Source organism: Sinocyclocheilus anshuiensis, unplaced genomic scaffold (assembly GCF_001515605.1).
Source record: "Sinocyclocheilus anshuiensis isolate Anshui unplaced genomic scaffold, SAMN03320099.WGS_v1.1 scaffold1500, whole genome shotgun sequence".
Taxonomy (NCBI): Eukaryota; Metazoa; Chordata; class Actinopteri; order Cypriniformes; family Cyprinidae; genus Sinocyclocheilus; species Sinocyclocheilus anshuiensis.
In genome coordinates this window covers 1,139,766-1,153,838 of record NW_015537960.1, presented here as the reverse complement: position 1 = coordinate 1,153,838, position 14,073 = coordinate 1,139,766, and the positions used below count along the sequence as shown (strand labels likewise).

The window sequence follows — 14,073 nt, the reverse complement described above, 5'->3', positions numbered from 1 at the left end:
TATTATTACAATGGACTGCACGGAGCGTTCTGTAGATCTTTCCTGGGGTTTCTGTAAACAACCTGTCTGTTCTGCTGTTTCAGGATCATCTGCAAAGTTCAAAAAAGCCCTTTGACCTGTAAGAAAAAGAAATCGCATGTGAGATATCTTTGAAGGTGCTGCTGTGTGTATTTTTGACTGAAATTTCTTTGCAATTTTTTTGTTTCTCAGTTTCTGAAAAGAACGAAGCAGGAGAGGTTTCTATGAGGGTCTCAAGAGTCTCTACCTATACACACCACAACATCAAATGATGCTTCACTGGAAGTTTACGAGCTGGCTTATCTTAATGTGGAAGATCCATTGTATCTCTGACACATCAATAGCATTAATGGGTTTTGTTTAGTAAAAATGAAGACTTTTACTTCAGATGTTTCTCCTAAGTAAAAGACACAGAAAATAATGTCTCAGTAATGTCTCCAACTGTGCTCAGATTTGTCTATTATCAACTATCAATATAATATAATATAATATAATATAATATAAAATAATGTCTCAGTAATGTCTCCAACTGTGCTCAGATTTGTCTATTATCAACTATCAATATAATATAATATAATATAATATAATATAATATAATATAATATAATATAATATAATATAATATAATATAATATAATATAATATATATCAATATAATATAATATAATATAATATAATATAATATAATATAATATAATATAATATAATTAATATAATATATATCTCATCGAATTCTCCCAAAACCAAATGACCTGAACTGCTATTATATAATTTTATAGCTCTATATCACCAATCTGTGCTCTGTACACAAATGCTGATCTGTAAACAATACATCTGGCCAATTTTTACATTAATTGAAATATTCAGCTCAGCTTCAATTCACCATTAACGTTATGTTTACATTCATCTGTAAAATCATAGACATTTAAAGCCGTTCACACACTGAGGATTCATCTTTGCTGTGTGAATTGGGACAAACTTCCACAGTAAAGACATTAAGATTTCTTAAATAGTCACCGTTTTCTTCTCAGTCTGAATATTGACTTTTTTGCTTCATATGAGACACAGAAATGCAGCTTTTCCCTAAGGTTACTGCATCTAACCTACATCATTATTGTAATTACGCTGGCTCTTGTGTTTCCTGTCGGGCCCTATGGACTCACAAAGAAAATTATGTTCAGAATAGTATACAGTACTACCATACTGTTCTTACATTTCTGTAGTATGCATAGTGTGCACACTGTGTAATTTTTTTCTAAAATGTTTATATAAATCTTCTCATCACATGGCACCTTGGAAATAAAGAATTTTAGTTTGCATTTTCAGTAAAAATGTCTTCAAAAGATCATGCATATATAGGATATATGCATACTATTTGCAGTACATTCTACTCTTACTATTTTTGCAGTATGTATACTGTGCACAATGTGTAGTTTTTACTAAAATATCACTATACATTTTATTGCATGGCATCTTGGAATTAAAAATGAGTCTTAAAAAGATGCATGGAATAAACAATATAGGCATATTATACACTGTATTATGCTTGAAATAGTATACTACCTTACTACTCTTATTATTTTTTGCAGTATGCACACTGTGCAAAGTGTGTAATTTTTTTCTGAAATGTTTTTTTCTAAATATTTTCATAACTTGGCACCTTGAAAAAAATATATATATTTCGTTAGTATTTTTAGTAAAACAGTCTTAAAAATATCTATATTGCACACATAAAGAATGTATGCATACTATATACATAGTTTTTTTTTTTTTTTTTGCAGTATGCATACTGTGTGTGCACAGTCTGTAATTTCTGCTAAAATGTTTCTATAAATCTTCTCATCATATGGCACCTTGGAAATAAAAAAATGTATTTTTAATAAAAAAAAGTCTTAAGATCAATATTGCGTGCATAAATAATATATTCATACTATACACTGTATATATATACTATGTTCGGTGTAGTATACTGTACTACCAAACTGCTCTTACTATTTTTGCAGTATGCACACTGTGCACAGTGTTTAATGTTTTCTAAAATGTTTCTATAAATCTTATTACAGGGCACCTTGGAAATAAAGATTTAGTTAGCATTTTTAGTAAATAAAGGATTAAAAAGGTCAATATTCCGTGTATAAGCAATTAATGCATACTATACAGAGTATTCATACTGCAGAAATAGTAAGTAGTATGATAGTATTCCATTCTGAACTCAATGAGCAGAACTAGCAGCGCCCCCTGCAGGTGGATGATGTATCAGAGGGAAAGTGTACTGCGTGTTCTCGTTAGGGGGAAGACTGATATGAAGTATAAATAAACATGTAAAGGCAGATTGGTGTCGGGTCCAATCCTCTGATGTTGGGACACGTCAGCATTCTTCTGCTGGTAATAAGAAATCTCTTTATCATTAGAGGAGAGAGATAAGAAAAAGATAAATAAAAGCTTTTACGAGTCGCACAATCAAAGCAGGCCTATCCTGCTCTCTACATCTATTTCATGTTTATTCCCAGCCATTATTTTCCTGTGATCAATTTGGTATTTGTTTCTAATTTTAAGTGGGTAATTTGCTGTTTTGTTCTCTGTGCTTTGGGCCTTGACTCATGCCTCAGCATGGCTTACTCTCTGTATTTACGGAGGGATTTCCTAATTAAAGCTGTCAAATATCTTAGAGGCTTAGAGCAAACAAATAAGAAAGGCACAGGAGAACAATTAAAAGAATAATTCACCCTGAAACAAAACTTCTGTCAGCATTTACTCCCCTCATTTCGTTCCAAAGCTATTTAATGCTATTTCTTCTCTAGGAGATGTTAAGCTGAGATGTTCATGATGCTCTTTGAAGCTCAAAAAGCAACAAAAAGTATCATAACATCACTTTTACAGCTCTCAAATTTAGGAAAAAAGCTTTTTTTTTAAAGTATGTATACATATATGTACATATTTACATTTAAAATTAGAGAACACTTACAGATACCTCCAAGTTATTGGTGTTAATCTGGCACCTCATGCTAATTTCCTTAATCATCTGACAAATCCTATTTAAATCCTGTTGAAATCGGTTCAACGCTGCAGCTGGAATTGCTCGCCAGTTCAGCGCTGAACAGAGTAAGTATCTGTCTCGGCATACAGTGTCTCGACGTTTAAGAGAAGTCAGACTGAAAGTGTACTCTGCAGTGACCAAGCCTCTCATCAGCAGAAAGAATCAAAAGACTAAACTCACTTTTGCTGAGGATGTTCATGCTGTTTGGACAGAGGAGAACTGGTCCAAAGTTCACTTCGTTGATGAAAGCAAGTTTAATTTATTTGGGTCCGATGGGAAACATTATGTTCATCATCAAACTATTGAAAGACTGAACACAAAGTGTGTAAAGAAGTCAGTGAAAGGTAGAGGAGGAAGTGTGATGGTTTGGGGGATGTTTTCTGCAGCAGGAGTTGAGCCTCTTATACAGATACATGGCAGGTGAATGCAAATGTTTATCAGAACCTCCTTCAACAACATGCAGCTCCTTCCCTGCGGTCATCACCCAATCAGCCAGCAATTTTCATGCAGGACAATGCCCCCTGTCACACAGCAAAACGGGTAAAGCAGTCCCTTGAAGCTGAAAACATTGAAATAATGAAATGGCCGGCCCAGAGTTCTGATCTAAACCTGACTGAAAATCTCTGGAAAATCCTTGGCGACAAAGTTATGAAACCCACTACAGTCACCGAACTGTGGAAGAGACTGGAAGAAGAGTGGACCAAGATATGATTTCATAGTTTATTTATTTATTTAATGCATTTTTTGTTGTTGATCAGAAGTCAGAGTGCGGGACAAGGTAAGTAATAATACATAAAAACATAAAAAAAAACTTGAAAAGTGACAAAAATAAATTAAGAATATATTTTTAATGCTACCTTCATGAAACAAAAATAAATCTGCTAGTTTTAGCAAGAGTAATAATGGTGCTTGGGTTAGCAAACCCAAAAAATCTCTCTTTCTGCTGAACGTTTCACTAGGTAATGATGATGAAGTGTTTGATCTTCAGGCTGAGAGAGTGAGAGAGAGGTGTTTAATGTGGCAGGGTCCGCACTAAACCAACAGGCCTCTTATATATACACTGATTAATGTTAAACAGCCTCTACACAATGCTGCGGGGCCAGAAAGCGCTTACACTTGGAGAATAAATCATTCATTTCTCATAAAGGCATGTATCTGTGGGCTAACAATGAAAGCACATTTCTTTAACATTTACACCGAAGCTTCAGATGAACACAAAGGATGCAGGAGCTTCTTTTAATGTTGTTTTAGTCAAATTCTTAAAACATTAACTGCAGGCTACAAAACACAACAACAAATGAACAAAGAAGTGGAAACTTTGCATGCAGAGATGCCATCTAAAAGGCTCATTCTCGAAATGTTTTGCATAGTGTAATGATTCAAAAGACAGTCTTTGTCCCACAGAGCAGCTTTAATTGCAAGCATCTGGGGATGGTTTGTGTGCAAAGCAACATACTTTCACAGAAACAACAATTAACCTCAAACGAAGTGATAATTTCTCTGGAAAAGCAGGAATTAAGTGAAGTCGGTGGCTATGAGACAGTATCCCAGAGCAATCTTTTCTAATTGGTCCCCATAATCAAATTTTCAGCAGTCGCCACAGTCTGCAGCTATTTATGACAGTGAAAATTGTCTCGTTATGAGTATTAGAGGATTCATAATGTATTATGCTGTGCTGTTAATTTTGTTTTCCATATTTTGATTCAAAATCTTTTTTACTCGAAAAATGCAGCAGAAGCAGTGGAAAACAGATTAGTCTGTCCGTTTAGAACCCGGTAAAAATAAAAAATAAAAAACATTATAAGAAATTGACCATATGAAACTGACATTACAAGGAGTTTCATCATGGTTTATTCAAAATGCAAAAACTCTGGACTCCTCCATCACAATAAGCCACCATAAAGTGGCTTTAGGATCTCTGTTCAGATTCAGATTTTATATAAATACATGCATGTATGCGTGCACACACACACACACACACACACACACACACACACACACACACACACACACACACATATATATAATATACATATACACATCATGTGATATGTATCAAATTATAATGTATCATGGTTCATGATAATGTATATGAAGCAGCACAACTGATTTCAACATTGATAACAATCAGAATAGTTTATTGATCAGCAAATCAGCATATTAGAATGATTTATGAAGGATCATGTGACACTGAAGACTGGAATAATGATTTTGAACTGTAAATATGTGTATTTTTTGTTCAATATGACAATATTAGAGCTTGATTACAAATGATGTACAAAATATTCCTTTCACAAGTCATATTGACCTCACATACTAAAAATTGTTGGTCACATTAGGAATGACGGCACAATTAAGGGACAGTCGTGTTTTGAGAAAAAATTGAAACAATTTTCATACAAAATATAACGTCTTTAGATTATAATTTAAAACATATACCCCCGGTTTCACAGACAAGGCTTAAGCCTAGTCTCAGACTAAAATGCATGTCTGGGCTGTTTTAACTGAAAGAAACTTGCATTGATTGATCTTAAAATATGTCAGTGCCCTTGTTTTGTCTCGAGATGCACAAGAGTAATGTTATTTTCCAAAGCACGTTTATAAATGGCATTTAAATGTCCTAATTGAACTATGGCCTAATCCTGGCTTAACCTAAACCCTGTCTGTGAAACCAGGCCATATAATGATTAATATTTCCTAACTAACTAACTAACTAACTAACTAACTAACTATAAAAAGTAGCAAAATAAATTATAAAGACATTTTTATTGTCACATTCATATAATAATTACCTTGTCACGTTCAATAATAATTTTTGTGTTTTTACTTTACTCTGGTATTTTGGTACATTGGTAAATTGTAGTTATCATGGTATTTTTGGTGAGGGACTGACCGGTCGTCCGGTGACGCTGCTGTCCCACATGACAACAAGTTTCTTATATCTCCCCCTCGCGGTTCATGAGTTCAGTGATGGTGGAAAATGGCGGCTAGATGAGTCTCTCCAATACTACAGAGAAAAGAAAAAGTGTGTGGAAAAACTCTGGATATATATTTGGAATATCGACAACAACACTCACGGGCGTCTCACAACACCTTCATCAGTGAGGATGTCGCGCTGGGTGCCCACGAAGAAGGAGAAGTATGGAGTAGGTGAGTAGAGAAGAACCAAACTTCTTTTAGTCCCATTACAAAAGTTTTGGGAGAAATTGTGATTCGAGTTTCTCTGTTTCCCGGCTGGCTTGGCTTATGTAAGGAGGTTTGTGCTGATGTGTTTTTATGACTGTGGGTCAGTGTATTCAGTGCGCTATTGTGTATTTGAGATATGTGTGTGAGTGTGTTTGTAATGTTTTTCGGTGGAGATTGACACACAGACGCGCCTAGTTCCAGCGTTTCCTGCGCGGCGGCCTGAATGGAGCTGATGGATACATTGTTGCTCATTGTTAATCGCGCGCTGATACTTTGTAACAACGTTTCGCGCTGATGCGTTCTAAAGCTTCGTTCTTAATGCGTTTCGCGCGGAAGATTCTGAACGGGCTACATTCTACCAGCCGCTGCTGCTTTCAGTCGCCCGATTGTTTCGTTTATGTCTCAGAGTTCCCACTGTCACGGATAACCTGGAAATGTTAGGATATTTAAAAACCGTGATTTTCATTCTCACAATTTCTGTAGTGAATATACATGGCCTAAAATGGGACACACAGTGAACTGAAGTGCTAATAAATCCGAATCTAACTCTAATGACTGGAAAACTCATGCAAAGTTATTGGTCGAAAGGCGTGGGAAGCCTGATGTAAACAAATTCGTTTTATTGGGCTACTATATACGTGTATTTGCTCTTATCGGGGGTCTTTTAAAGACTTTAGCGAATTTTGCATAAATATTGTGTAAAATCATTTGTATTTTGTGCACATCACATTCAACTCTCTGAAATACTTCATTCTGATTGGTTAGCATCATTGGGCAGCAAGTTTGTGTCATGATTTCAGGCTCTGCTTGCATACATATTTGTGCAAGTTTCATGTCTTTCTGCTTCATTCCTCTCCTTTCTCCTGACTTACTGTACATAAAAAAAACTACTGTGTTTCTATAATGTGTCCAAATATGTTTAGAACTAGATGTTAATCAAACGCATCAGTAGTAAATGAAAGCTGAACTATATTTTCCTGGCGTTTCTTCCTTCTCGTATGTAATGAGAGACTGGATTGTTTTCATGGTATTCGTTGTGCTTTGTCTCATTCCTCCAGCTGTGATTGACAGCTCTGAGTTGACATGGTGTGAAGTATTGCACTGGATGATGTAGAAGCTTGTTCTTAATATCCAGGTGATAAAATCGTGATATATAAAGTCCGAATTCTGAGGGGGAAAAAAGACCGTATTTGTGAGATATAAAATTAAAACCGTTTCCATGAACATCCATAGTAGTAGTTAATATATCAAAAGTTCACTTAGAAAGTCCCTGAGAAGATCTGGTTTTTAAATGATGCAAGGATATAAAAGAATCTTAATTCCATCTCAACTGGACAAGAACTTTATGGGTTGCATTAAATGGATCAGTAGAATCTTCTATTGGCAGCAAACTCATAGTCTATAATTCTGGTTTTATCTGCTCTCCTTGATGGAGACTCAAAATATCTCCATCATTCATGTTGGATAATGTGTGTTCTGCTTACAGGAGGAGAGAGGAGTTGCTCAGCTGCTCTTTTGAAATATTGTGGTTAACACGTTGTGTTTGTGAGTGAAAGGTTGCTCTCTGAATGCTCTCTACCTGTTTGTGTTGCTCAGTACTTCCACTCTGAGCTCAAAGGAGCACGAGGCGGTGTGTAGAAATGTCTAGTCTGTGTTGTGTGAATTTTTACCCTGAGGGCGGTTGAATTTTACTCTGTAATGTTGAAATAGTTTTGCCTCTGTATTGGTGTAATTTAAATTCTCAAGTGCACTAGACTGAGGTGAAGCCTTTTCTGACTACGGCAGGTAAAAGAGGAACATGTTGAAACACATTTATGTGTGCTGCTTCCTTGATAGTCTAACTGTTGAAAGTGGCATAATTTTCTGACTGTTTTCAGATGAAATATACCATTGATTATGTATAATTGCTTTCTTGGATACATAGTCTGATCATTGTACCTTGTTATATATATATATATATATATATATATATATATATATATATTAGTTTTATGCATATATATAGTCTAAAACTAAAACCATTAAAAAATACTTGAAATGAAATAAATGTTAACTAACTGAAATAAAAAAAACGTATTTTATTTAACCTAGTCGCCAAGTCAATATTTTTCATTTTGTTTAGTTTTTACTTGAAGTACTAAAATAACTAAGAATAAATATCATAAAATTAACAAAAACTATATAGACATTTTAAAAATAAAATAAAAACTTAAATTAAAAACAACAAAATTACTAAACTACTTCTGTAAGTGAAAACAGAATAATTTTTTTGAATGTAAATTCAATTGACATATATTGCTGTTTATATGTAAATTGAATTATACAGTGATTAATATACACTGTAAAAATGTTTTTTTTTTTTAAATTGTAAATAAAACCAATATTATTGGAGTATGTTTTATATATTCAATGTGTTACTTGCCATTTTTTTGTAATTACATAATTTTCTGACTGTTTTCAGATGAAATATACCATTGATTATGTATAATTGCTTTCTTGGATACATAGTCTGATCATTGTACCTTGTTCTTTAATACACATTGATGTTCAGATTGCGCACACACACACACACACACACACACACACATATTCTAAATGAAAACACACTAGCTGTAGTTAACGTTCACTCATATCTTCTCAGCATTGTTCTGCATTCATCATGCTAAAACACAAACCAGTCACATCTGTCAGTTCATGGTTTTGACAGTAATGGGTTAATTTTCATGTCCTCTTTTTTGTTCGGATCCTCCGCGCACCTCCGTCTCTCTGCGTGAGTAAGTCTTGTGGTATTTAAGGAAGTGTTCTCTGAAAGAGGTGCACTGCTTACGCACTGCCGTCCCATAAGAGTTTCCAAAGCAACTTTAATGGGCTTTGTGTGTGTAGTTTGTTCCATTCATTCAGGCCTTGAGCAGAACAGCAGTGAAGTTTGCTTTGAGAGCTCTGCACGAAGATGGCTGGCTGAGAGAGACGAAGGTGCTGTGTTGTTGCATGAACAATAAAATGTGTTGTTCATTAAAATTACTATTTCCCACATGAAACTTCTCAGATATGCATGCATGCATGCATGCATGCATATTCACCATGTTAAAAATCATAGTATTTTTCAGCTTTTTTTGATCTGCAATCTGTCTTGTCATTTATTTATTTGCTCAGCAATGCCGTTTTCATAGAGAAACCATCATTAAAACCAAACATGTTGTAGCCACTTAGATTCAAAATTATCTATTTGCAAATATTCAAGACATGTTTTTCAGTCTTTTGCTAAATTAACTCATTATATTTAATGATTTTCTTTTATATGCATCAATATATTAATACATATTTGCAATATTAAAATATATATTATAAATATATTTTATTTATTTATTAAATATATATATTATAAATATATTTTAAATATATTTGTATAAAAACATTTTAATATATGATAAATTCATATTAAAATATATTTATTTAATATAATGTTATTTAAAGGCAGCTGTGAGCATTTAAATTGAATCAGTTTCGAATCAATTTAAGTGATTCATGGAAATTAATCTAAAGTTTAAATTAGAGACTATATGAAAACATTTACTTTTTCATACATAAAAGACAAGCAGATATTGTAACTATTTAATCAAACATATTTGTGTAAAATTTGTAAGTCACTGTGAATCTATATCATGAATACTCATTATTTCCATGCAGGCGACTGATATTTCTCGTTTTCATTTTGTTTGCTGCATGAATCACTTCTGAGGTTCTGTTTCCTTCTCTTGTTTTGGTTAGTCATTTTAATAACCTGATTCTTATGATGGTAATTTAAAACCAGTTAAGCTGTAAACTGTTTTCTCAGGTTTGGGTTGTGCCTGGCAACATTTGCATATCTGAAGCATTACTTTATGATGTGCTTGCCAACAAATTAATGTTTGTGTTAATTTGGATGATTATATACCTTTCTGACTGAAGGCATGGAAGTAAACATTTGTTGAAAGATTTAACGAGAACCAGCCGTTTGGAATTGCATCCAGTTCTGAAAGGCATCTTGGAAAAGGTGCCAGCTCTGCACTTCCATAAGAAGTTTGGCACATGCTGAAATTCAGTTTTTCAGTGTTTTTGTGTTTGTGATTAGTCTTTTGAAAGGTTGTCTCTGATCTGGAGCTGGTTGGAGAGGCTCAGCTGTACTTCCTGCATCCTGTAAATATTCTGGCATTTTACAGACATGTTTGGAATATTTGTACGGCGCACCAAAAAACGAGACGCCTCAGTCACCCACAGGCCATCTCAACAGCAACAAGCACTTAAAGGGACAGCGTCTTTTTTTTTTTTTTGAGCAGTAGTTCACCCCAAATTGAAAATGTGCTTATTTACTCACCCACAGGCCATCCAAGATGTAGATGAGTTTGTTTCTTCATCAGATTTGGAGAAATGTAGCATTGCATCACCAGTGGATCCTCTGCAGTGAATGGGTGCCGTCAGAATGAGAGTCCAAACAGCTGATAAAAACATCACCATAATCCACAAGTGATACACACCACTCCAGTCCATCAAATAGCTGCGTGTTTGTAAGAAAACACGTTAACCATTGCTTCTGGTTAAAATACAAGTCGTCTATCCATAATATTGCTTTCTCCAGTGAAGAGCTGTCTTTTCTGAATCAGGAGAGAAATCTGCACAGATTAAGCACTGTTTACAAGCCAAAACAGCTCTAAACAAATATGTGGGTGGATTTTGATGTGAAAGACAACAGAAGATGGACTTTTTCCACTGGATTATGGATTATGAATTTATGGCCCAACGCTACATTTTGAAGTTTAAAATGTCTTGATGGATTTGTTTCTTAAAAAGACACAGCTTTTCACTTCACAAGACATTAACTGATGGACTGGAGTGGTGTGGATTATTTGTGGATTATTGTGATGTTTTTATCAGCTGTTTGGACTCTCATTCTGACGGCACCCATTCACTGCAGAGGATTCATTGGTGAGCAAGTGATGCAATGCTACATTTCTCCAAATCTGATCAGATGAAGAAACAAACTCATCTACATTTTGGATTGTCTGAGGGTAAATTTTTATAAAACATTCATTTTTGGGTGAACTACTCTTTAAAAACCTTGCAAAGCAACTGCTTTGTAACAAGAACTGTGTCTTTTCTGAAATGTAAATTTTTTTATTTTTGTGCATGTTTTTCTTTTTGTTCATTGTTTTGTTCCTTCTCTTTCATTCTTTCTGTCATAACTTCAGATCTGTCATCCGGCAGAATAACACATCGTTTGATTGGTGACATTCTCACATTTGTAGATTTATGCTTTATGCTGCTTGTCTTCACATAACAATCTTGAAGACAGAAGCATGCAAATGTCATATTGGTTACCCCATATGTGCAGTTGCGATCAAACAAGTGTTTGGAGTTCGACTCTACTCATTGTGTGCATATGAAATATGCCGAGCTGCGGGGAGATGCCGCTGTTTTCCTGTCCTACATTTCTGTCACGTTACCGTCAGTCTAATCCCTTTTGATTAAAGCTGAAGTGTTGTGTTGTAAATACAGCAGCATTAATATGCCATAACACATAGATGAGAGCGATTCCTTGAATTTGGAGAGGAGGATGAAAGACTTCTCTTCCCCTTCTTACTGTTTGTCAATCCTTTGAGACTTTAGCTAAATAACAGCTGAACGATTTTTCTTGCTTTATGAGTGATTTCTTTCTGTGTGCCACTGTAGAGCCGGTGTGTGCTTTTTCATATTGACAAGTCTAAATCAATCCAGCTCAGAGAAACGAGATTAGTCCAAGAAGTAGATTTTCTGAACAGCTGTAGCCTGTGCAAAACCTTATAGGGTGCAGTCACTTTGTTTTTTTGGTTACTAGGGTGTTGTGGATGGTTGCTTGGGCATTGCCCTGCGTAAGGTGTTCTGAGTAGTTTCTAGGGCTTTGCTAGGGCATTGCTATGTTAATAATAATAACAACAACAAAATAAATATTACTATTGCAATATTTCACTGTATAATGAAATCAAGTTCATATGATGTAATTACGGATTATAATGACTTATACTGTCTTTTTACGTGTTGCGTTGCATCGCGCCGCGTAAACAAAACCATGTGCATTTGTGATCAGAAATGACAAACAAGCACTAACGATACTCTACACTGCTCAAAATTCACGTTTGAATCATCAGTGGCAAATCCTTTAAATTAAAACGTACTTACAGACTGTAAGTCAGAACAGCCGGCAGTGGGCCAGCGTGAGCTGAGGCGGCGGGCCAGCGTGATTTGGGCGGTGTTATGCAAATCTTCCCACATAGTGACGTAGATATGTGGGGGCGTGTTAGAACGAGCCGTTTTAGGTAGGTGTGGTTAACTCTTAACTTTTATAAAGAATATATCTTTGGATTTGAGACTTTAGTCTTTGCAACTTTACAGATCTTCTTTATGCACCAGGAGCTTGTAACACTCCAAAGAGAAAGGAAAAATTGAAATCGCATCATATGACCCCTTTAAGAAAATGTGACGATAAACAAAAATAAATATTATTATTAGGACTATTTCACTGTAAAATAAAAACATTAAGTATTAAAAAAAGTATTTTGCAGTACAACTGTAAAATGACAATACTATTATTTATTATCTTAATTTTAAATGTTGACCGCAAGCTTGCATGAAAGTTGACTTGAAATGTAAGTTTATCCTATCTATTCTAAGTAAATGCTCTAGATCTTATTGTGAACAATTCATTAATGCATATGATTCTTTTTTTTTCTTTGTTTTTAATTTACTGTAAATTTTAATCAAAGTCATAACTGGACCTTCTGGTGATGTCTCCAATCATTTACTCCACTTAAACCCGCCTACTGCAAGCTCACATTCATCTCTTTTCAAATTCAAATTTTGTTTGTCACATTACATAACCATATATCTGCCTCCATTTTTGAGTGCCACACCCACATCGCAACATCCAATCAACAGCATTTCTTCTTCAATAATACATTACTTTTGGATGTATATGAAAATAACCTGCATGTCTTTGCAGACTCCACTGAAAATGAACCGTACTGTACTGAAGAGCATGAGAGCTGAAAATGACTGGTTGACTTGAGTCCTTACAAACTGATACTTATCTCTCTGTTGTTATCACTCTCTCTCTGGCTGTAGACAGTGTTGTTTACGTCGGTATCCTGGCGGTTTCTGCAGCGGTGGACAGGGTCGCTCTCCCCAACACTTTGGTTCCCCAGATAAGGAAATGCCACTTCCTTTGGCTTCAGTAAAGCCACCAGTGAGAAGTGCAGCTTGACTGAAGACAATAGTTCTGTTTGTACTCTCACACACAAGCATATAATCTCTCATTATCTCAAGTGTGCTCCTGATTAATCTCAACCACAGTCTGGTCTGCGTTTGGACCCTGTTGGATGAGAAGTGTCAGTGACTGCAATGATCAATCATGATGACAAAATTTCGTGGCTTGACTGCTTTTTAAACTTTGAAACATTTCACACCAAACAAAGTTTATCAGATGTGCCAACCAGATTAGATGCAGCGTAATTTACGGCACTGTAATTTGTGTCAATGCTGTACACTAAAATAGCGTGATGTAAAGATACTAAATTTAACATTGAATTTAGTAATTCATCTATAAATCATTGTAAAAATAAATAAATAAATAGAATTTAATTTTGATTGAAACCTGCCGAGTATCAAATATTGTACATTACTGGAGAAACCGCTAGTTTTATCACTCTAAAAGCGCCTGCTGCTGGCAGAGAATGAGTTTTCATTTTAAATAAGCCCGTCTCCAGCAAGGTTATTTTCGTAAACGAAAACTAAAACTAAGACGAAAACGATTGGTCAAAAAA

At 34.9% G+C, this 14,073-nt stretch overlaps 1 protein-coding gene across 1 annotated transcript in view; it reads left to right on the top strand.

Annotated features, from left to right (window-relative positions):
• Positions 1-6,034: 6,034 nt before the first annotated feature.
• Positions 6,035-14,073, top strand: part of LOC107666886 (dedicator of cytokinesis protein 1-like) — a 262,036-nt gene continuing 253,997 nt past the window's right edge. The window contains exon 1 of the mRNA XM_016458403.1: positions 6,035-6,205. Within this exon, the coding sequence (XP_016313889.1) occupies positions 6,163-6,205 (43 nt within the window). The 5' untranslated portion in view covers positions 6,035-6,162. The remainder of the gene's footprint in view (positions 6,206-14,073) is intronic.